At 44.3% G+C, this 25,669-nt stretch overlaps 1 protein-coding gene across 2 annotated transcripts in view; it reads right to left on the minus strand.

Annotated features, from left to right (window-relative positions):
- NHLRC2 (NHL repeat containing 2) overlaps window positions 1–25,669 on the minus strand; it is a 76,757-nt gene that overhangs the window by 17,784 nt on the left and 33,304 nt on the right. For both annotated transcript variants that reach the window (XM_040361573.1, XM_040361574.1), the window contains exons 6-9: window positions 19,610–19,688; window positions 19,084–19,315; window positions 13,996–14,118; window positions 3,442–3,651 (exon numbers count right to left, since the gene is read on the minus strand). In XM_040361573.1, coding sequence (XP_040217507.1) covers window positions 3,442–3,651; window positions 13,996–14,118; window positions 19,084–19,315; window positions 19,610–19,688 — 644 coding nt within the window. The remainder of the gene's footprint in view (window positions 1–3,441; window positions 3,652–13,995; window positions 14,119–19,083; window positions 19,316–19,609; window positions 19,689–25,669) is intronic.

The raw sequence follows: 25,669 nt of genomic DNA on the forward strand, positions 1-25,669 counted from the left end.
CCCTTTAGAGTGCCGTTGTACATGTTGTACGTCACCGCGCTTTGTTCATAATTTTTCAAAAACGATGGTGTGTGGGCATTTTTAAATGATGATGTTGGAAAAATTTTGTTTTTTTCATGATAAAAAATTAGCTTTTTTTTTTTTATGACAAAAAGTGATCGTGTGTACGGGGCATTATGCCGCGTACACACGGTCGTTTTCTGCGATGTAAAAAAACGACGTTTTCTGTGAAGTAAAAAACGACGTTTTTAAAACGACACTTTTCAAAAACGATGTTGCCTACACACCATCGTTTTTTCACAGTGCTCTAGCAAAGCGAGGTTACGTTCACCACGTTTTTCCATTGAAGCTCGCTTCATAACTAGCTTCTGGGCATGCGCGGGTGTAAAAACGTCGTTTGAAACGTCGTTTTTTGCCACACACGGTCAATTTCTGTGAAGTCAAAAACGACGTTTTGAAAAACGACACATAAAATTGAAGCATGCTTCAATTTTTTGGTGTCGTTTTTTAGAAGACATAAAACATCGTTTTCTCCCACACACGATCAATTAAATTGACGTTTTTAAAAACGTCGTTTTTTTACATCGCAGAAAACGACCGTGTGTACGCGGCATTAGTCTTAGGACTAAAATTGCATTTTAGTTTCAGTCCCATTTTCGTCTCCGGCAGTTGTTTTAGTTTTAGTTGTATTTAGTCGCCTAAATCTCCAGTACATTTTAGACAACTAAAATCTAATGGGTGTAATTAAATTGTAATGGATTTTTTAACATGTCTCTACAATTTCCAAACTCATTATATACTGCTGAAAAATCTAATATGTTTATTATTTATGGTATTGAGGTATGAATATGCACTACAGACCAGTGTTCATTTTGAAGTCAAATTTCAATTTAGTTTTAGTCTTAGTCTTTTGACTAAAATGGCTTTTTAGTTTTAGTCGTATTTTAGTCATTTGAATTGTTTTAGTTTTAGTCGACTAAAATGTATTAGTGCTGACATCGCTGGACTCCAGGACAGGTAAATGTCCTATTATTAAAAGTCAGCAGCATTATGTGTAGCTGGTGGCTTTGAATTTTTGCAGCGGTGGGCAGATCGCTCTGTCCTGGCATCTCCATTCTTACTAAGCTTTATGCCGCGTACACAAGACCGTTTTTCGGGTTGTAAAAAATGAAGTTTTTAAGGGTCTAAAAAAAAAAAACACGTTTTTTTCAACCTGATCATTAAAACGGCCTTGCATACACACGATCGTGAACAAAAAAAAAAGCTCTAGCAAAGCGCAGTGACGTACAACTTGTACAACGGCACTATAAAGGGGAAGTTCCATGCGGATAGCGCCACCCTTGGGGCTGATTTTTCTGATTTAGTGTTAGTAAAAGACCATTTGCCCTTTAGTCTGTCACAGCGTGATGAATGTGCTTACTCCATTACGAACGCTAATTTTACCAGAACGAGCGCTCCCATCTCATAACTTGCTTCTAAGCATGCACGTTTTATTCACGTCGTTAAAGCCTACACACGACCATTTTTTACAACGTAAAAAACGACAACGTTAAAAACGATGTGAAAAATTAGAGCATGTTCGAAATTATTATTGCCCATTTTTTACATCGTGAAAAATGCTCTGGAGCCTACACACGATCGTTTTTAATGACATTAAAAAAAAAAATGTAATTTTTTACAACCCGAAAAACGGTCATGTGTATGCAGCATTCCGGCTTCACTGCCTGTTTCCTACTGCGCATGCGTGACACTTTGTGAATGGGCGGCTGCCTCCTGGCACAGCTCATTCACCAGAAGACACCGCAATGGAGGATGAGCCAGAAGATCCACCGCCGTGAAAGAAGAGGCAGAAGACCTACTTCCGCATAGCAACAGCCCTTTCAGGCGAGTATAAAAAAAATATATTTTACATTTGTTTTTATTTATTTTAAGATTTGTTAGGAAAAAAAAAAAGAGCGGAACTCCACTTTAAGTTCAGGTGTGTCCAGTGAAGGGTACTGTAATAGAGCAGACAAATACATTTTAGACAATTGTGACCCTTCAACCTTGAAGAAACTGTTTTGTAAAAGCTCTTTTCTGTTTCAGTGTGACTTTGCCCCTGCCCCAGTCCATAAAGACATGGTTTGACCAGTTTGGTGTGGAAGAACTTGAGTGGCCCGCACACAGCGCTGACTTCCACCCTACTGGACACCTTTGGAATGAATTTGAATGTGGATTGTGAGCCAGGTCTTCTCATTACAGCATCAGTACCTGACCTCACAAACAGACATACACTATGGGCCAGATTCACAAAGAAATACGACGGCGTATCTCCTGATACGCCGTCGTATCTCTGTTTCTATATATGCGACTGATTCATAGAATCAGTTACGCATAGATATCCCTAAGATCCGACAGGTGTAATTGTTTTACACTGTCGGATCTTAGGATGCAGTACCTCGGCCGCCGCTGGGGGGAGTTTGCGTCGTAAACCAGCGTCGGGTATGCAAATTAGCAGTTACGGCGATCCACAATGTTTTTTCGCGTTCGCTACGTCGCCGCTAGTCTAGTTTCCCGTAGCAAAGTTAGTCGTCGTTTTTGGTGCCCTAACTTTAGTCAGCAAGCGTATTGCTGTCTAAAGTATGGCCGTCGTTCCCGCGTCGAAATTCAAAATTTAACGTCGTTTGCGTAAGCCGTCCGGGAATACGGAAGTACGCTACGCGCGTCGCCGTTCGAAAAAATGACGTCACTTCCCGCAAAGCACGGCGGGAGTTAGGAAACGGAGCATGCGCAGTAGGTCTGGCGCAGGCGCGCGCCTAATTTAAATGTTACCCGCCCATTCGATTTGGCCCGCCTTGCGCCGGACGCATTTACGATACACCGCCGCAAGTTTCCAGGTAGGTGCTTTGTGGATCGGGCACTAAACCTGAAAACTTGCGGCGGTGTAACGTAAATGGCTTACGTTACACCGGCGGAAATGTACGTGAATCTGGCCCTATATTACCAAAAGTATTGAGACACCTGCATTATATATATATATATATATATATATATATATATATATATATATATATATATATATACACACACACACACACGAACAAACTTTAATGGCATCCCAGTCTTAGTCCGTAGGGTTCAGTGGGATGCCATTAAAGTTCATGTGCGTGTAAAGGCAGGCGCCCCAATACTTTTGGCAAAATAGTGTATATTCCCACAGGCACACTCCAAAATCTTGTTGAAGGCCTTCTCAGTACATTTGACCCAGCACTGCTGGTCTCCTATGCACAGGATTCATAAGAGATCTGTGCGTTCCACTGGCATTTGCTGGAAGAAACAAACGAGGAAATGACTAGTAGACGGTGTTCTGTGGACACACTCATCCAAAACTTGGGCCAGCTGGTTGCCCCCGCAACTGCTCTCCACCATCTATGGCATCTTAGAACCCAGAACTTAACTTACCACAGAGACCATCTTGGTTTCCACATCCAAAACCTTGATTTGGTGATTATTGGTGTCCGCAACATACAACAAATGGCCGTCACCACCAACACAGAGACCGCCTGGCTCATTAAAAGATGTCTGCTCAAAACTGGGACCGATGGAGTTACCGGCTTTTCCTGTGCCAGCCAGGGTGACACAATTCTTGCTCTTTGGTTCCACAGCTTTGATCTGGTATTAAAAAAAAAACACACACACATTATTGGCTGCCAGGAGCACCATTGACATGAATAAAATACAAAGCAACTTAATGTTTTTATGAATGTGTGGTTTTCATCACTAGAGCTCACCCATGGTACCAAGATGCTTCATAAACAAGAGAACCCAGCCTATCCATTCACTAGAGACCAGTGACATCACTGAGAATGCAGCCTATCCATTCACTAGAGACCAGTGACATCACTGAGAATGCAGCCTATCCATTCACCAGAGACCAGTGACATCACTGAGAATGCAGCCTGTCCATTCACTAGAAACCAGTGACATCACTGAGAATGCAGCCTATCCATTCACAAGAAACCAGTGACCTCACTGAGAATGCAGCCTATCCATTCACCAGTGACATCACTGAGAATGCGGCCTATCCACTTACTAGAGACCAGTGACATCACTGAGAATGCAGCCTACCCATTCTCTAGGGACCAGTGACATCACTGAGAATGCAGCCTATCAATTCACTAGAGACCAGTGACATCACTGAGAATGCAGCCTATCCATTCACTAGAGACCGGTGACATCACTGAGCATGCAGCCTACCCATTCACCAGAGACCAGTGACATCACTGAGCATGCAGCCTACCCATTCACCAGAGACCAGTGACATCACTGAGAATGCAGCCTATCCATTCACTAGAGACCAGTGACATCACTGAGAATGCAGCCTATCCATTCACCAGAGACCAGTGACATCACTGAGAATGCAGCCTATCCATTCACTAAAGACCAGTGACATCACTGAGAATGCAGCCTATCCATTCACTAGAGACCAGTGACATCACTGAGCATGCAGCCTATCCATTCACCAGAGACCAGTGACATCACTGAGAATGCAGCCTATCCATTCACCCTAAAAACTGATGACATCATTGCAATACTTCCATGTAGCCTAAGGATAAGTAAAAGAGTTGCTCAAGTCATATAGAGAATGTGAAACAGAGCAGTTTGTGTGTTTTAAAGGCGGAGTCCACCTTTTGCACAATAGAGAAATAAAAATGAATACATCTATATTTGCAGGAAAAAAAATAGCTTATTCGCTTTTTCGCATAAGAGCTTGCAAAGCATTGCACCATGCGTGTAACGCACAAACTCTTGCAGACTCGTTCTGCAGCTGCTGGTCCATACCAAGGTGGTTTGGCACCGTGTTACACCCCAAATATGGAACCGGGTAATGTGGTAGAATTATTGGAGTGAGCCTTTACCAATCACTTTAATGACTCTCATTATCCCACCCGTGAAAACCCCAGCAGAGTCCAACCTCCTACATAGACCTCATGGCTTCCTGTAATCGTTATGAACAGTGTACAGGAACCCAATCCACCCCCAACTTTATTCTGAGATTGTCTCAGCTATTTCAACACTCATTTCCAGTATAATTATTTTGTCTGCAAAACCCATACCAAAATAAGAAATAGGCAAAAGTACAGTTGTCAGTCAGGAGTTTCCCCACACGGATGAGGTTTTCTCATTAAATAAGGTGTGAGGGTAGAGCATTGGACCCAATGACAATTGAAAACTAGCTCAACATATAGTTCCCGAGGGAAGAAGGTTCTCCTCCAAGATTTTAGAATACATGGCCCTGTCCATTGGCCCCTCAATGTGGCAAAGTTGGCGTGTAGCAGAGAGAAACAGCCCCAAAGCATAATGTTTCTACCCTCGTGCTTGACTGTAGGGATGGCGTTCTTAGCGTCATAGTCAGCATTTTTTGTCCTCCGAACACGACGAGTCGAGTTAATGCCAAAGAGCTTAATTTTGGTCTCATCTGATCACAGCACTTTCTCCCGATCCTTCTCTGAATCATTTAGATGTTTATTGGCAATTTCAGACGGGCATGTATATGTGTCTTCCTGAGGGAGGGGACCTTGTGGGCACTGTAGGATTTCAATCGATGGCGGCGTATTGTTACCAATGGTTTTGTTTGGTGACTGTGGTCCCAACTGTCTTGAGATCATTCACAAGCTCCTCCCATGTAGTTCTGGGCGTATTCCTCACTTTTCTCATGATCATCCTCACCCCATGAGGGGAAATCTAGCATGGAGCTCCAGCCTGAGGGCGAATGATGGGTATTTTGTATTTCTTCATTTGTGATTGAACGTTCCAACAGTTGTCTCCTTCTTCCAAGCTTCTTGCTGATGGTCTTGTAGCCCTTTCCAGCCTTGTGCAGGTCTACAGTCTTGTCCCTGGCGTCCTTTGCCAGCTCTTTGGACTTGGCCCATGATGGTGGGTTTGAATGGAAGAAAGAGATTCTGTGGACAGATTGTCTTTTATACACATAACAAGTTGTGTTAGGAGAACCTTCTTATATTGACAGGACTAATCTGTGTACCACATGAGCACCTACTGTAGCCAGTCTGCGGGAGCCAGAATTATTATTGGTTGGTAGGGGATCAAATACTGTACTTATTTTACTCACTGAACTGCAATTCATTTATAACATTTGTATCATGTGTTTTGTCTGGATTTTTGGTTGATATTCTGTCTCAGCCATTAAAATACACCTATGATAAAAATGATAGACCCTTTATTTCTTTGTAAATGGACAAACTTACAAAATCTGCTTAAATAATTATATTCCCCACTGTAAATATTTTACAGGATGATTTTTATAGCACCAACAGTTTGTGCAGAGCTTTGCAAAATATGGGGAGACAGAGCAGTTGCAATAGAATTCAATACAGGAGGTTAGGAGGGCTTTGCTCGTGGGAGCAAACAATCTAAAATATATTCTAAAAAGCATAAAAAAAAGCATAAACATCTCATGTATATAGTACAGGGCTCGACAAAATCTGGGCCCCCGGTCGCAATTGCGACAAGAAATTGTGACCTGGCGCCTGCGCCGGCCGGTAAAAGAGGCACAGGATCCCGTTTCTCCGTGCACCCCCACCTCGCGATCGCGGCGGGCCCGCGACGACCGTTAATTGAGGCCACGGCTTTGCAGCCTTGTGAAGGCCCAAGCTTTCCTCTGTGACCTGGCGCCACCTGGTGGTGGCCGTTGGCATTACAAGTAAAACAGCAGTTCTAATGTGTTTTCTTCACAGTGAAAGATAATGTTACGCTGAGTAAATTGATACCTAACATGTCACGCTTCAAAATTGCGTCCGCTCGTGGAATGGCGACAAACTTTTACCCTTTAACATCTCCATAGGCGACGTTTAAAAATTCTACAGGTTGCATGTTTTGAGTTACAGAGGAGGTCTAGGGCTAGAATTATTGCTCTCACTCCAACGATCGTTGCGATACCTCACATGTGTGGTTTGAATACCGATTACATATGCGGGCGCTACTCACGTATGTGTTCGCTTCTGCGCGCGAGCTTGGCGGGACGGGGCGTGTTTTCTGGCTCCTAACTTTTTTAGCTGGCTCCTAGATTCCAAGCAAATTTGTCAAACCCTGATATAGTATATGTTTTTACAGCATATTATATAGTTCAATATATATTTCCAGAGAACATCATAACTATTTGGCCTCATGCATGCTGCAGCTTAAAAGAGGGATTCCACCCGCAATTATTATTATTTTTTTAAAGTCAGCAGCTACTAACAGTGTAGCTGCTGACTTTTAATAAGGACACTTACCTGTCCTACTCGCCCGCGCTGATGGCCCCCCGTTGCCGATCCCTCGATCGGTGCAGGTCCTGCGCGGCCATTCACACTAAGGGAAACAGGCCTTATGGCTTCACTGTTATTTCCTACTGCGCATGCGCGAGTCTCGCGCCGACTTGTGAATGGGCGGCTGCTCTCTGGGATTACACACAGTTCCCAGTAAGCAGCGTGCTCCATTCACTAGAAGAGGATGAAGAAGAAGATCGTGGTTACGGAAGAGGCAGATTACGGACTTCCGCATAGCAACAGGTATTTCGGGTGAGTATAAATTTAATTTAATTTTTTTTTCATTTTTTGGGGGATTTTTTGTCTAAAAAAAATTTCTTTGTGGAACTCCACTTTAAAAACGCCTATTTTACGGGTGTTTGAGTTTTTTTTTCTTTGCCTCTAAACGCCCCTCAATGTCAGCCTATGTCTCACATAGGCGTTTACAGGTTTTTAGAGAGAGGAGCGTTTAGAGGCAGAAGAAAACAACCCACCAAAGTCGTGTTCAGGAGAGGAGAGTTTGAGCATAAAAAAAAGCACAAATACACATAAATGCGCAGGTTATTGCATTCTAATTGCCAGAAAAATTCTACTGTCCAGAATATTATATATACATTAATGCCAAACACGCATAAACAAGTGCGAAAGTGCATAAGTGTTGCCTCCAAAATCCAAGCTATATACTATACAGCATGGATGTTCAAATCTTATGCTGCTGCAGCAATCGCGGACAACCAGAATACCCGAACAGTGGCTGCATCTAACTGGAAGTAGCTGCTGCTCATCTAAATAATTTCCAGTCGACTCCTACAAAAGCTGAACGATTGACTTTTGTGAAACAGAGCCACTTGAGTCGGCAGGACCACCCACTGAGCAAAATATGCACAGAATAAAGTGGATGTAAAGCCACTCTCATCCTCTCTAAACTACTGCCATAGTGCTGATCTATAAGGATATAGATGCCTCCTGCATGTATCCTTACCTGTCAAATGTCTCCCCTCTGCCTGTTATAAGAACTGAAAAACTGCAGATTCTGTGGGTGGGTCTGTTGTCTGGAGCTCTGTGGGTGGAGTTGTGATGTCAGTAGACTTCCCGCCCACATCTACACTCCCCTTGGCAACATGCATTTTCTCCTGTGTATTCCTTACACTAAATTCTGCTATGATCACCAACATCCAGTCAAAATCCAGAAAAGTTACCACCATGATTTCAGAAAAGGAGTAGGGGGGGGGAATTAAAAAATAATGCCTGTCTCCAGGCTAGTGCATGAGATATGTAAATAACCTGTCACTCACAGCCAGGGGGCGGAACGGACTAAGGTTTTTCTCTGCAAGTCTGTTTTATTTCACTGAACAATAAAAGAGGATTGCTCAGAGCTGGATTAACTCTGTGTGGCAAGACTGGGCACAGATTATAGGAAATCTTATACTGAACATTGTGGCATCAAATAAAAAAAAATTAAGGTTTACATCCACTTTAAAGATTATGTCCAGCTTTAGGTCCAGCACTTTCAGAACTATGAAGGATACCAAGGGCCAGATTCACATAGAACTGCGGCGGCGTAACGGATCGTAGATACGTTACACCGCCGCAAGTTTTCATCGCAAGTGCCTGATTCACAGAGCACTTGCAATGAAAACCTACGCGGGCGGCCTCCGGCGTAAGCCCGCGTAATTTAAATGGGCGTGTGCCATTAAAATTAGGTGCGCTCCCGCGCCGGACCTACTGCGCATGCTCCGTTTCGCAATTCCCATCGCGCTTTGCGTGCAGTGACATCATTTTTTCGAACGGCGACGCGCGTAGCGTAATTCCGTATTCCCGGGCGGCTTACGCAAACGACGTTCATTTTTAAATTTCGACGCGGGAACGACGGCCATACTTTATACAGCAATACGATTGCTGTGTAAAGTTAAGGCAGGTCAAATAACGACTAAAATTGCGACGGGAAACTTGACTACCGACGACGTAGCGAACGCGAAAATCCGTCGTGGATCGTCGTAACTCCTAATTTGCATACCCGACGCTGGTTTACGACGCAAACTCCCCCCAGCGGCGGCCGCGGTATTGCATCCTAAGATCCGACAGTGTAAAACAATTACACCTGTCGGATCTAAGGGCTATCTATGCGTAACTGATTCTATGAATCAGTCGCATAGATACTCTGAGAGATACGACGGAGTATCTGAGATACTCTGTCGTATCTCAGCTGTGAATCTGGCCCTAAGTTCCTAACAATCTTTCCTTATATATAACAGGGAGGGAGATGATCAGTATAGAATGCACATCTTAAAACTAACATTTTAGTTTTGGTAGACAATGTGGAGTCGGAGTCTTTTGGCAAAATGCATGCATAGAGATCCTGGGTTCCCACAATCCCTGCACCAAGTTGCTGGCTCTGCACACCTACTGTGCCCATTAAGGCCTGGTTCTCACCTATGCATTTTTTTTGTGCATTTTTCGTTTTGCAGAAACACACTACAGTCCATTTAACATGGTTTTCTATGGATCATGTTCACATCTGTGCATTTCAAGGGCCAGGTACTTTTTTTCCCGGTTTTTGATTCCATGGACTTCAATGGATCAAAAACGTGTATTGAAAAACATGAAATAGGTGTGAACCAGGCCTAAGGCCTGAGTCACAACTAGCCACTTTTAGTGATTTTTGTATTTTGCAGGTTTGCACTACAGAACGTGTTCCCCGTAGGGAACCATGTTAAATGGACCGTAGTGCAAATCTGCAAAATACAAAAAGCACTAAAACTGCATAGTAGTGACTCCAGCGGTACACCAATCATCCCTAGTGTTACACTAGAATGCAGTGCGAGAAACCAGCGATCTGTGTGTATTTCCTGCACCACATTCAAATCGCACTGCCCTTGCAATCTGCAGCGGGTGTCAGTGCAACCTTAACACCCCAAATGCAGGTGGAAAAACACAGTGCGCTTGACTACTTTGGATCGCATGGTACAAAACGACCATCCAATCCGATTGCAAAATTGGTGCATGCACGACTTTGGTGCAAAGCGGTCCAATTTGAGCCCATTCAAAATGAATGGGCTCAAATCACACCACACTGAATTGCATGTGAAATGTGGTTCGGTTCCTATGGGATTCATATGCGGTGTATAGTGTAAACCGAGGCTTTGTTTGCATGTCCACACACCTGCATTATGAGAGGTTCTCATCATCCCTGCTTTGAGGTTCCTGGCCTGGGCACCAACTTTTTTCCCCATTATGGAGGGTTTTCACCATACCTATGCCGAGTTTCTGGGGGTCTGCACACCTGCAGGGCCCATTATTAGGGGTTTCCCCCACCCCTGCTAGATTTTTTTTTATTATACACAGAAGCTAAAAGGAGGAGCTAGTTCAAACAATGGTGGGCTTCTGCCAGAGATTTTAATGGGGAGATCCAACTTTTTAAGAATTAAAGTATCACTTGTGGGTGCAGTGACCTTTAAAAAACAAATAGGCCCATGTGAGTCCAGTAGCGTGTGATCAGCAGTGTCCTCGCCTTGCAGCCCTCTGCCAACTAACATAAAAGAACACCATCAGTTCTAATGGCAATATGCAACTGTCATGACGGTCTCCTGTTTTGATTATGAGAGTGACATTAGCCAGTGACGTACTTACAATCGTGACTATGTATTTAGAAAGGAAGTTTGACAGGTTCATAGTGACTGAGCACAACGTTGTCCCCACTCTGCGTGGATAGAGAGTCCTGGGCTGGATGTCAAATGTGCAGCAACAGTGACAACTGCTGGTAAAACCTGGGTACTGCTCCACCAATAAATCACATGAACTAAGATCACAAATCTGAAGAACACTACCAACCACTGGTTGGCAACTGCTGTAGCATACAATGCTGTGTTCTGGCAGTGGGATGGGAACTTCTCGTCTCACTCCCGGAACAAAATAGACATGGGATGGGTGCTGCACAGTCAGGGAGCTTTGAGTTCTATGAATAAATACACATTTTCTGATTTACTGAGGTGGGCAGATGACATCACAATCTTCGACTCGGCGATTCAGGGGAAGCTTTATACTCATAGAATACAAAAGCACCCTGTGAATGGCTGAGCAGCACAAAGCCACACTCGGTTACGTTCTGGGCGTGGGATGGAAGTTTCTATACCACTCCCGGGAAAACACAGTGCTGTACACTGTATGTAGCTGAGGTTTCAGTGGTCCAAACAAAACTTATTAAAACTTTACTAAAAGCTGGAGATCAGCTATAACTAGAAAATGCATTTCCTGCAGAAAATGCGTGGGAATGGTGAATTGCTAAAGCTAACTGGATGAATAGCTTAAAATCTGTAAGAAAAAGTTGAAGAAGTGAGAATAATTTGTAAAGTAGGAAAAGCGAAAAAGCTTTTTTTTTTAAAAGCTGACACTAAACTAAATTGTTGGCTTTAAAAGTTTGCAAAGAATAAGCTCCATAGACACTCTGTTTAATCGATAACATTTCCTGAAATGATCACTAAGCTTAAACAGCTTTTTCACAAAAACTGTAAAAGATATCAAACTGAAAAGATATTTTAGGATAGCGGAATATTTTGTGAACATTTTAAAGTTTGTTTGGTTTCTGTAGGTGAAAGTATGAAGGAGCTGAAACTTTTGGGAGCGGAAATAGATTTTAAGGATTTGAAGCATGCTCTCATTGACTTCAATGTTAAAAAAAAGTGTTAAAGAGCTTAATATATTAAAAAGTATAAATAGTACAAAAAAAATGAAGAAGTCCCATCATTAGCTGAAAGAGCTGAACATTTAAAAATTTGAATGGTTTTAATAGCTGAAAGTATGCAGAAGTTGCGCAGATCCAAAAAAGTATGGAATCGTAAAATAAAAAAAAAACGAATAACAATACTGGGAATGCTTGGAGAGCATTCCCACCAACGATGACAGGTTCCAGCCTTGTGTCACTTAAATCATTTGCTCTCCATCAGTGGCCTCCCAGGAGACATCACGCCATTTCCAGACAGCAATCATATCATGTGATAATCACTACCTATGTACAACTATCATTAGTGACCTCGCCACCAACTCCCTGCCAACTCTGAGGACATCATCATTTATAACTATTACCTTTGCCCAATAAGTAGTCATTGTAATATTGTTGTGTTTTGATTGCCAGGGTGATATTAGAAATTGACGTAAAGCAGTAACCATGTTTTTGTCAACAGCTAACCATGACAATGACTGGCAGTACTGTGGACAGTGTGTATGTGTCACTTAGGTTTTCTCAAACTTTGATACGTTCTGTTCTGGGTCCGGGAGGCTTTGTACAAATTTGGGGGTCTTGGGATAAAAGGCCTCCATTCCTAGGTCCACATCTTACCTGACAGCCAGACCTCGATATTCGTCTCTGTGGTCCACAATGCTCAGATCTCTCTCTCTCTGCTATATGAGAGCATGCTGCTGGGTGAAAAGGCTGACTGCTGACAGAACACTAGAAAGGGTATAAATGCTGTCCATTTTTTTCTGGTACCCATTAAGGTAGTCGAGAAGATGTTTTTTTTTTCTAGTTTTATGCTATAGATCAGTGTTTCTCAAAAATTTTTCAGTCAAGGCACCCTTTAAAATTATGGACAGTCTTGAGGCACCCCATTCTAAAAGCTTTACATAATGCAGCAACATCCACACATAGGACATCCAATGTTATAGCGGATTTATTCTTCCAAAGCAAATACACTTTTGCACACCGGTACCGACTAGTATTCCAATGTTTCTCTTCTACTTCAATTTCTCTGGGGGTGTCATTAACTTTACAGAAATGTCCACAAGGGACACCCACCAGGTATGCTACCCTGGACCAGGGATATTTCAATCAGTACCCATCAGCAAAGCCTGCCAGTGCCATCTATCAGTGCCACCCATTAGTTCCACTCATAAGTACCCAGCTGTGCCACCTACTGTATGAGTGCCCATCAGTGCCACCTATGAGTGCCCATCAGTACCACCTATGAGTGCCACCTACCAGTGTCCATCAATGCCGCCTATCAGTGCTGCCTCGTCAGTGCCTGTCAGTGTAGCCTCATCAGTGAAGGAGAAAACTTAGTTATTTACAAAATTGTATAACAGAAAGAAAGAAAAAAAAATGTTCCCTAACATTTTCTGTCTTTTTTTAGTTTATTTAGCAAAAAATTAAAACCGCAGAGGTGATCAAATACCACTAAAGGAAGGCTCTGTTTGTAAGAACAAAATGATAAAACATTTGTTTGGGTACAGTGTAGCATGACTGTGCAATTGTCATTTAAAAAGGGACAGCACTGAAAGCTGAAAATTGTCTTGGGTAGGAAGGGGGGGGGGGGGGGGGTGCCTGGTATTGAAGTGGTTAAACCTTCCGCATTTACAACCCCTTTAACTAATGATGTCATTGGTTGTCAGGATGCCAGTGTGTAGAAAGTCGTAATGGTGTCTAATAAAGACCCATGGCTTTGTGTAACTTAAAGGCAGGCTTCATCCCTCTTCTTGCTTGTATACAATTTTTGATAAAAAAAAATTGCCAGGGCAACCCTGAAGAAACCTCAAGGCACCCTGGTTGAAAAAGGGCTGCTATAAACTTGCTGTGCAAAGTCCTTCTGTATTAAAACTATATTATAGCAAGGCAGCAAATAAAGTGCAGGATTAACAGAATGGAATGTCTTATTTTTGAATTTTCATTTTTGCAGAACCAAGAAGAAGCCATAGATGGCCATTAGCAGACGGGACTTACTTTGTGATTGTAGGAATCGGCCACATACAGTAGATTCCGCTTCGGGTCCCAGACCACCCCCAATGGGTGCTGCAGTTTGGCATTAATTCCAACCCCATCAACGTCACCGAAGGCGAACAGGTTCTGTAATAGTATTAGGGATACTGGTATTAAAATACACAATGTCAGCACTGTCATCGCATTTCAGGTGTGCTGGGTCCATATCATCTCATTTTCTATCTCTGAGTATTCAACAATAAGGCTCCTTTCACACGGGGCGGATTAGTAATGATCCACCCTGTGAACCTCCGCTTGCTCAGCGGGGATCGCTCCGTTGATCCCCGCCGAGCCAGGGGATGACAGGGCGGTCCCCGCACACTGTGCAAGGATCGCCCTGATTTTTCTCCGCTCTCCCCTATGGGGGGGATCGGATGAGCACGGACCGTCTGTCCGTGTTCACCCGATCCGCCTGACGGATGGAAAAGTAGGTTTTTCCTCCGTCACACTTTGGCGGAGCGGGTCGGATGTCAGCGGGCATGTCACCGCTGACATCCGCGGCTCCATAGAGGAGCACGGAGAGCCCTTACTTTATTATTTAGAATAAATTAATATATACATATTTTTTTTAGGATATTGACTTGAAATAATGGCTTGTGTAATCAAAAGATGAAAAAAAAAACATAAAAAAAAAAACACTTTTCTTATATGATAAATAAACAAACAACTATTGTTTTTGTAGATAGAAGTATAACTTTTATTCTGTAACGGATTAAAATTACACTAAAATCATGATTTTGGTACAAAGCATTGCAAAGTTATTTACAAATGAAATAAATACATTTTTTTAACTTTGTATTTTTTTTAATGCAAGACATAAGCCCCTTTCACACGGACTGTTCAGGTCCACCTTAACGGACGCTCCATGCAAGTCTATGGAGCAACGGATGTCAGCTGTGACCATGTCCGCTGACATCCGATCCGCTAAAATCAGATGTATGGTGATACGTTTGCCATCCGTCCTGGTGGATTGGATAGGATGAGATCTGATGAAAACGGACATGCTGTCCATTTTTGTCCGATCTTTCCATATGAATTAGTGGCGCTCGACAGGCCCCTCCCCGCTCAGTGAGCAGAGAGGGACCTGTCATCCGCCGGCTCAGTGGAGATTAACAGAGATCTCCCGCTGAGCTGGCGGACTCCACTGCAATAGATCTGCCCCGTGTGGAAGGGGCAATAGGCCTCTTTCACATCGATATGTTTTTCCTGTGTTTTTTACCTTGCAAGAAAAAAAGTTTCCCTTAAAATCCTATGAGAGACTCTTCACACCACTACACTACGGGTGTGGTGCGTTTTGAAAAGTCTTGCATGCTGCATCTTTTGTGTGGTTTTGAAACCCGCACCAAAAACACAGCTGCCCACTGAAATGAATGGGGAACGTGGCAAAAATGCACCGAAAACTTATCACATTTTGTGTTTTTGGAGTGTTTTGGAGTCACATGTCCGTTTTTCACAGGTGTAGGCAACCAAAAAATGAATCCAAAACACAGCAAAATCGACTTTGCTACAGAGCAGTGTGAAAGGGCCCCTAAGGGGTTGATATAGTAAAACGGAGAGAGCAAAATCTGGTGCAGCTGTGCATAGAAACCAATCAGCTTCTACGTTTTTTTTGTCAAAGTTTAACCACTTAAGGACCGAGCCTCTTTCTGAGATTTGTTGTTTACAAGTTAAAAACTGTTTTTTTTTGCTAGAAAATTACTTAGAACCCCCAAACATTAAAAAAAAAAACTAAACACCATAGAAAATTAAATGGTGGTCATTGCAATACTTTATGTCACACCGTATTTGCACAGCGGTCTTACAAGCGCACTTTTTTGGGAAAACATTTTTTTTAATAAAAAAATAAGACAAGTAAAGTTATCCCAATTTTTTTTTATATCGTGAAAGATAATGTTGCGCTGAGTAAATTGATACCCAACATGCCACGCTTCAAAATTGGGCCCGCTCGTCCAAACTTTTACCATTAAAATCTCTATAGGCGACGTTTAACCACGTCAGCCCCGAACCATATTGCTGGTCAATGACCGGGCCACTTTTTGTGATTCGGCACTGCGTCGCTTTAACTGACAATGGCCGACGTGGCTCCCAAACAAAATTGGCGTCCTTTTTTTCCCACAAAGAGAGCTTTCTTTTGGTGGTATTTGATCACCTCTGCGGTTTTTATTTTTTGCGCTATAAGCAAAAATAGAGCGACAATTTTGAAAAAAAAAGGAGAAAAATGTTTTACTTTTTGCTATAATAAATATCCCCAAAAATATATTAAAAAAAAAAAAATTTTCCCTCAGTTTAGGCCGATATGTATTCTTTTTCGTAAAAAAAAAAAAAAATCGCAATAAGCGTTTATTGATTGGTTTGCGCAAAAGTTATAGCGTCTACAAAATAGAGCATCGTTTTATGGCATTTTTATTAATACTTTTTTTTACTAGTAAAGGCGGCGATCAACGATTTTTATCGGTACTGCGACATTATGGTGGACACTTCGGACACTTTTGACACATTTTTGGGACCATTGGCATTTTTTTTATCGATCAGTGCTATAAAAATGCATTGATTACTATAAAAATGCCACAGGCAGTGAAGGGGTTAACACTAGGGGGCGGGGAAGGGGTCAATTATGTTCCCTGGGTGTGTTCTAACTGAAGGGGAGATAGGACTGACTTGGGGAAATGACTGATCGCTGTTCATACATTGTCAGGCATTTCTCCCTCTGACAGGACTGGGAGCTGTGTGTTTCACACAGCTCCCGGTTCTCGCTTTGTAACGAGCGATCGCGGGTGCCTGGCGGTGATCAGGCGCGTCAGAACCAGGGGCAAGCGGGGGGCGCGCGTGCCCCTATTGGCTGATTCGCGAGATGACGTGATAGCTACGTGATCTTGCGCAGCCGTGTCGACCTGCCGCAATATAACTGCGGTGGCTGGGCAGCAAGCAGTTAAATTTTACAGGTTGCATGTTTTGAGTTACAGAGGAGATCTACAGCTAGAATTATTGCTCTCGCTCTACCGATCGCGGTGATACATCACGTGTGGTTTGAAAATATTTTATATGTGGGCGCTGCTCACGTATGCGTTCGCTTCTGCACGCGAACTTGGCAATACAGGGCGCGTTTAAAAAAAAAATATTATTTATTTTAACTTTTATTTTTTCCACTGTTCTTTTAAAAAAAAAAAATTGTGTCACATTTATTCCTATTACAAGGAATGTAAACATCCCTTGTAAACGAAAAAAAGCATGACAGGTCCTCTTAAATATGAGATCTGGGGTCAAAAAGACCTCAGATCTCTTATTTACTCTCAAATGCAATAAAAAAATAAATACATAAATTGTCATTTGGAAAAAAAAAAAGTCCCTTTTAGGCCTCGTACACACGATAGGTTAACCAGAGGACAACGGTCTGAAGGACCGTTTTCATCGGTCCAAATCGATCGTGTATGGGCCCCATAGGTTATTTAACCTTAGGTTAAAAAAATAGCAACTTGCTTTAAAATTTAACTGATGGATTGCTAACCGATAGGTCAAAACCGATCGTTAGTACGCACAACCATCGGTTAAAAATCCACGCATGCTCAGAATCATCGACGCATGCTTGGAAGCATTGAACTTCGTTTTTTCAGCACGTCGTTGTGTTTTACTTCACTGCATTCTGACACGGTCGTTTTTTTAACTGATGGTGTGTAGGCGCGACAGACCATCAGTCAGCTTTATAGGTTAACCTAGGACAACGGTCCTTCAGACCGTTGTCCTCTGGTTAACCTCTCGTGTGTACAAGGCCTATGAGCTATGGGCGGAAGTGACCTATGGTATGGAGACGGGTGGGGGCCATCTTCCCCTCACTCGTCTCTATTCCCAGCCACCAGAAGGACCTGATCACCTAAAAATCCGCCGCAGAGACCACCATTATCATAAACCGGACCGCCTGCTGAAGAGGAGGAAACCTGGGTTATGGCAGCTAGCTGCTGCCATAACAAAGATATCCCTCTTCAAACAGCCGACGTATATCAGCATGCGGCGGTCCGGGAGTGGTTAAAGAAAATAAACATCTGCAGTTTGCAAATAGGAGTAGTGACACACTCGCCTCCTCACTGCGCTTCTGTTCTCGATAGACACTGGAAATGACATCACAATGCTCCTGAGGAAGTCACAAGACCAGTGACGCAACGCGTCGGGTGGAGCCTTGTGACGTCATTTTCGGTGTCTATCGAGAACGGAAGCCTGGTGAGGAGGCGAGTGTGTCACTACTCCTATTTTCAAACTGTGGATATATTTTTATTACTTTCAAGTAAGCAGATTTTTAATAAACGTGTTATATTTTACTGGCAATACTGCACTACAGATGTCTTTGTTCTCTCTGAGTGACGCCTATACAAAAAGCAATCTTACTGGAGCAAGCCTGCTTAGACCTGTGGGAATATTCAGTGGTGAGCGCATGATGGTCAGATCTCAGGATCATATCTGGAGTAACATCTTGGCTTGGTATTGGAGGGTGTCTTCGCAGATTTATCAGTAGGATTTCCCTTCTGTTATCTGTTGAGCCTTATTTGACCCTTTGGTCATTCCTGGAGGCGAGCGGAGGATCTATAAATACGTTCTTTGATTTATTTTGGTGTTGAATTGATGTTTGGTGTTCTATCAACGTAAAGAATAACCAGTCACCTTGTTTACAAATTGAAACAAATATTTATTTATTTTCACTTGTACTATTTTGCCTTTTCAACAATTTGCTTTTGGTTTTTAGTTAATACTATTATTCACTTATTATTGAGCAATTCTTTTTTTTTTTGTTTGTTTATAGCGCAAAAAATTAAAAAAAAACACAGATGATCAAATACCACCAAAAGAAAGCTCTATTTTTGGGAAAAAAAGAACATACATTTTATTTAGGTACAGCCTTGCATGCCCATGCAATTGTCAGTTAAAGTAATGGGGGGGGGGGGGGGGGGGGGTTAAATCTTCTGGAGGTTAAGTGGTTATCTACAATTCTCCCCGGTTAGTTGTCATCACAAGAATCAGAACCCTATGGACACAGCTGCATAATGTGCGTAACAGAACAATTACCATTGGGTCTCGCTCTCCTCCAACCAAGTGTTTGACGGCGCCATCTTTCAGCGATACGCTGCGGATGGAGCTGCTCTCGCTGTCGGCTATAAAAAGGCAGTTCCACGACTCCGTAGGGCAAGCAGTCAGTCCAGATGGCTGAGCAAAGGCAGCTTTGTGAGGGTAAGAGTTATTCCTGTTCTCTTCATTTCCACTTCCAGCAAACCGAATGCATGTTCCTTTACAGAGGACGCTGGAGGGAAACAACATTAGACATTTCAGAGGTAGCAGAGCAGATTATTTCAGGAGAGGAGAGTTAGAAAGAGAAAGGAGCGGAGTCCTCCACTAGAGAAGAGGACTTCAGGAGAGAAATAAGAGCAGATCTTCTCAGGAGACAAAAACAGTAACACACAGAGGTTCTAACCCTCCCACCATCCAACACTATACAGAATAACATGTTTGTGTGATTTTCTACTCAAGACTGTGCTGTCATTCAAAACAAACTTGAAAGACTGAACATGCAGTAGGACAACGAGTGGGGCTTTACCTTCCCTTGGGCAATGCCCCCTCTTCTAATAACAGAGCCCAGACTTGATGAGTCCCAGCCATGGCTATCCACAGCACACCTGAAGAACAAACAAGACAAATTCATCTTCTCAGGTGGGTATACAAAAATGAGAGAGAGACAAAAGAGATGGGGACGAAAGAGAGGGGGGGGACAAAGAGAGGGGGGGGAGACAAAGAGAGGGGGAGGAGACAAAGAGAGGGGGAGGAGACAGAGAGGGGGGGACAAAGAGAGGGGGGGAGACAAAGAGAGGGGGGGAGACAAAGAGAGGGGGGGGAGACAAAGAGAGAAGAGAGGGGGGGGACAAAGAGAGGGGGGGGGAGACAAAGAGAGGGACAAAGAGAGGGGGGGGAGAAAGAGAGGGACAGAGAGAGGGGGGGAGAAAGAAGGGACAGAGAGAGGGGGGGAGAAAGAAGGGACAGAGAGAGGGGGGGGAGAAAGAAGGGACAGAGAGAGGGGGGGGAGAAAGAGAGGGAGAAAGAGAGGGACAGAGAGAGGGGGGGGAGAAAGAGAGGGACAGAGAGAGGGGGGGGAGAAAGAAGGGACAGAGAGAGGGGGGGGGGGGGAAGAGAGGGACAGAGAGGGGGGGGGAGAAAGAGAGGGACAGAGAGAGGGGGGACGCGCGAGAGAGAGGGGGGGACGCGCGAGAGAGAGGGGGGGACGCGCGAGAGAGAGAGAGAGAGAGGCGGGGCGAGGGAGGGAGAGAGGCGAGAGAGAGAGAGAGAGAGAGGCGGGGCGAGGGAGGGAGAGGAGAGAGAGAGAGAGAGAGAGAGAGAGAGAGAGAGAGAGAGAGAGAGAGAGGCGGGGCGAGGGAGAGAGAGAGAGAGAGAGAGAGAGAGAGAGAGAGAGAGAGAGAGAGAGAGAGAGAGAGAGAGAGAGAGAGAGAGAGAGAGAGAGGGGGGGGGGCGAGGGAGAGAGAGGCGAGGGAGGGAGAGAGAGAGAGGCGGGGCGAGGGAGGGAGAGAGGCGAGGGAGAGAGAGAGAGAGAGAGAGAGAGAGGCGGGGGGAGGGGGAGAGAGAGAGAGAGGGGGGCGAGGGAGAGAGGGGGCGAGGGAGAGAGAGAGAGAGAGAGAGAGAGAGAGAGGGGGGCGAGGGAGAGAGAGAGAGAGAGAGGGGGGCGAGGGAGAGAGAGAGAGAGAGAGAGAGAGAGAGAGAGAGAGGGGGCGAGGGAGAGAGAGATGGGGCGAGGGAGAGAGAGCGAGGGAGAGAGAGAGGGGGCGAGGGAGAGAGAGAGGGAGAGAGAGAGAGAGAGAGAGAGAGAGGAGGGGGGCGAGAGAGAGAGGGGGCGAGAGAGAGAGAGAGAGAGAGAGAGAGAGAGAGAGGGGGGGCGAGAGAGAGAGAGGGGGCGAGAGAGAGAGGGGGCGAGAGAGGGGCGCGAGGGAGAGAGAGGGATGCGAGGTAAAGAGAGAGAGAGAGGCGGGGGCGAGAGAGAGAGAGAGAGAGAGAGAGAGAGAGAGAGAGAGAGAGAGGGGGCGAGAGAGGGGCGCGAGGGAGAGAGAGGGACGCGAGGGAGAGAGAGAGAGAGAGGCGGGGGCGAGAGAGAGAGGCGGGGGCGAGAGAGAGAGAGGCGGGGTGAGGGAGATGGAGAGAGAGAGAGAGAGGCGAGGGAGAGAGAGAGAGAGAGAGAGAGAGAGAGAGAGGGGGGGCGAGGGAGAGAGAGAGAGAGAGAGAGAGAGAGGGGGGGGGGGGAGAGAGAGAGAGAGGGGGGGCGAGAGAGAGAGAGAGAGAGAGAGAGAGAGGGCGAGGGAGAGAGAGGAGAGGGAGAGAGGGGAGGGAGAGAGAGAGAGGGGGGGGAGGGAGAGAGAGAGGGGGGCGAGAGAGAGAGAGAGAGAGAGAGAGAGGAGGGGGCGAGAGAGAGGAGGGGGCGAGAGAGAGAGGGGGCGAGTAGAGGCAGAGATCACAAAGAGAGGGGGAGAGATCAGAGAGCACCTAAATTACATATTAATAGCCGCTTTACCCAACATCAATATACTGACAAAACTAAATTCACAGCACAGTATTCAACATTCTACCTCTAGAACACACTTTTGACAAATATATCAATTAAAATAAAAAACATGTGAAAAAGAAATGAAAAATTTAAAACATGTGGGAATCAATGAATGACATCAATTGTCACTAAACAACATCGGAAAACAAAAAAAACAAAAAAAAAAAACTATCAATGAATATTGATATTCCTGTATTGCATTATTGATTGGATGAATTTAATCGATTTCCGCATATTTTTACAATCTAAATGTCTTTCCTCCGTGTTTTTATCTTAATTGAAATGTTTGTCATAACTGTAAAGTATAAATATTGAGCGGTGTTCTATCTTTGGAGAATATATTCGGGTAGTTGATGATCCAGCTTTCCCATAGTTTAAGCCAAAAGTTGAATTACTTCCCCCTCCCTCTAGAAGAGATTTCTACCTAGAACTTGTGGAGGGAAGATTTGAATGTCCAGTCTGAATATTCAGCAGGGCCTAGCCAATCCCTGGGGAGGTGTGCCCAGATGGAGCTAGGTTGCTGTTAAATAGTCAGGAGCTCAGAGGAGATTGTCTTTACACCCGTGTGGGGATGAATCTGTGAGCCAGGAGGAGAGGGGCTACCAGCCCCTGGAGCCCTATGGACTGAATTGCAAGAGGGTGCACCTATGGACTGTCTATGTACCGGGATCCAGTGAGTAAAACCTCTACCTGTGCTCCTAATGAATGAATGACTTGTATAGCGCTACACATGCAAACTGAATCGCCTCTAAGCGCTTTTTCCAGCCAGGGTCTACTTGGCTGGTTCGGTCATTTTACCCCGTAGGATCTCGACACGCTTGGGACACACAGTCATACACACAAAGATATACATATATATATATACTGGGCCAATTTGGACAAGATCCAATTTACCTACCAGCATGTCTTTGGAGTGTGGGAGGAAACCGGAGTACCCGGAGGAAACCCACGCAGGCACAGGGAGAACATGCAAACTCCAGCCAGATGGTGTCGTGGTCGGGATTCGAACCAGCAACCCTTTTGCTGCTAGGCGAAAGTGCTACTCACTACACCACTGTGCTGCCCTTCATGGTTCCCAGCCGTGAACCGTGGACTGTTCCAGTCTGTTGTTACTTGTACTCATACGGCTTCATGGTCCCCAGCCGTGAACCATGGATGGTTTCAGTCTGCCTATACTAGTGCTACTGCTGCTAAGTAGGGCGTGTCCTCTGCTAGCAATATGTTCTGTTTTGGATGCAGCTCTATCTGATGCAGCTGTACAAAACAAACAATCAGCTTCCAGTTTTTTGTTTTTGTTTTGTCAAAGCCTAAATAAATAAGCTAAAGTTTGAAGTTGATTGGCTACCATGCACAGTAGCAACAGATTTTGAACTTTTCAGTTTTAGTAAATCAACCCCTCTGTTCTCTCCTCCTATCAGCAAGTTCCTTCTTAGCCCCCATTCACACCTAGGCGGTTTTACGCCTGTAGTGCTACGCCGCTGCCGCCAGAGGGATGAGAACACATGTCCCTCTATGGAGATGGTTCACATCTCCACGCTGAACGCCGGACGCCTGACGCCTGACAAAAGGTCCCGGACCTTTTTTTCAGGCGGCTTTCGGCGTTCGGCTAGGAGATGGGAAGCATCTCCATAGAGGGGGTCAATCTGGGCGGACAATACCGGCGTTTTGTCGCCGCAAATCGCGGTACAAAATGCCGCCATTTGTCGCCGCGAATTTGTCTGCCTAGGTGTGAATGGAGACTTAAAGTGGATGTAAACCCACACTCATCCTTTCTAAACTACTGCCATAAGGCCATATTCCCGTAGATTTTGGGCGGCGTATGTTAGACATCTAGTGCACTATATATGTGAGTATTTTAGTACTTTGGTACTGCACCATGATGGTCTCCCAATTTTTTCCATGTATCTGTGCTGATGGGAGTCTTGCCATTTAAAAGAGATTGTATATACCATACTAGGGAGATTGAAGACATCTGTGGATACATACCCAATACTGGGATTGATGTTCTTAGACCATACCTTTGTGTAGGTCTAAGTGTGAGATAAGGGGGCAGAGTGTGAGGTGGTGGTACACTGTGGTGCGAGATATTATCACTTTTCTTCACGCAAGATTATTTTGAAGTATTTGTAACACCATTTCATGCAAGATTTTTTATTCTGTTTACTTATTTAACCACTTAAGCCCCGGACCAATATGCAGGTAAAGGACCTGGCCCCTTTTTGCGATTCGGCACTGCGCCGCTTTAACTGACAATATCGCGATCGTGCGACGTGGCTACCAAACAAAATTGGCGTCCTTTTTCCCCCACAAATAGAGCTTTCTTTTGGTGGTATTTGATCACCTCTGCGGTTTTTATTTTTTGCGCTATAAACAAAATCAGGCATAAGATACGAAGAAAGAGGATGGATAGCCGCACTCCAATGACCAAGAAGGTTGTCTTTTATTCAAAAAAACACAGCAAGTACATCACTTCACAAGGTGCAACAAAGGAACAGGTGAGTTACCGACGCGTTTCGCACCAAAATGGCCACTAATTTGGTGCGAAACGCGTCGGCTACTCACCTGTTCCTTTGTTGCACCTTGTGAAGTGATGTACTTGCTGTGTTTTTTTTTATAAAAGACAACCTTCTTGGTCATTGGAGTGCGGCTATCCATCCTCTTTCTTCGTATCTTATGCATGGTCAGTGCATTGCCAGCACCCACAGTATCCTGAGTCAGTCCATCTCTACATAGTGACCCACCTGGAGCGGTGATCCCCCTTTCTTCTCTATTGGTTTTGGATCATAAACAAAATCAAAGCGACAATTTTGAAAAAAATGCAATATTTTACTTTAAAAAAAAAAACATTTTTTTCCCTCAGTTTAGGCCGATACGTATTCTTCTACCTATTTTTGGTAAAAAAAAAAAAAAATTGCAATAAGCGTTTATCGATTGGTTTTCGCAAAATTTATAGCATTTACAAAATAGGGGGGATAGTTTTATTGCATTTTTCTTATTATTTTTTTTTACTACAAATGGCAGCGATCAGCGATTTTTTTCATGACTGCAACATTATGGCGGACACATTGGACAATTTTGACACATTGTCATTTTCACAGCGAAAAGTGCTATAAAAATGGACAGATTACTGTGAAAATGACAATTGCAGTTTAGGAATTAACTACTAGGGGGCACTGTAGGGGTTAAGTGTGACCTCATATGTGTTTCTAACTGTAGGGGGGCGGGGCTTGACGTGAGACGTCATTGATCGTCTTTCCCTATATCAGGGAACAGACGATCACTGACATTGCCACAATGAAGAACGGGGAAGGTGTGTTTACACACACCTCTCCCCGTTCTTCAGCTCCGGTGACCGATCGCGGGACACCGGCGGCGATCGGGTCCGGTCGGGGAGCGCTTGCGACCCCATGGCTGGGCACTTAAAGAGGGCGTACAGGTAAGTGCTTGTGCCCAGCCGTACCATTCTGCCGACGTATATCGGTGTGAAGGGGTCCTTACGTGGTTAATAGATTTTAATAGGGCAATTAACACATACACACTAATATATATATATATATATATATATATATTTTTTTTTCTTCATACATTATGCTATAAGAGCCAAATTCAAGAACTTATATTTAAACAAATACATGTTTCATGTATTAACCACTTAAGGACCGCTCAACTTACATATACTGCGGCTGGGTGGCCCTTAAAAACGCAAAAATCACGTATCTGTATGTGATTTTCTTTCTTCGGGTATGGGTTGCGCACCGCCGGCAAACCGCACCTGCTGTGATTGGACACAACGGGAGCCAATCAGCAGGTCAGGTGGACCCGATGTCTGCCGGCACCCAGTGATTGTTCCCAGGGCGTACAGGACAGAATCCTGCCTATATAAACAAGATAGATCGCCGTTCTGTCAGTGGGGAAGATAGAGATCTTGTGTTTCTGCTAAGCAGGAACACGGGTCTCTGTTTTCCCCCAGTCAAAGCAAAAAAAATTATTGGATTGGGGTTGTAAAGGTAACATTTTTTTTTTCCAAAATAGCTTCCTTTACCTTAGTGCAGT

This window comes from Rana temporaria, chromosome 8 (genome assembly GCF_905171775.1).
Source record: "Rana temporaria chromosome 8, aRanTem1.1, whole genome shotgun sequence".
Taxonomy (NCBI): Eukaryota; Metazoa; Chordata; class Amphibia; order Anura; family Ranidae; genus Rana; species Rana temporaria.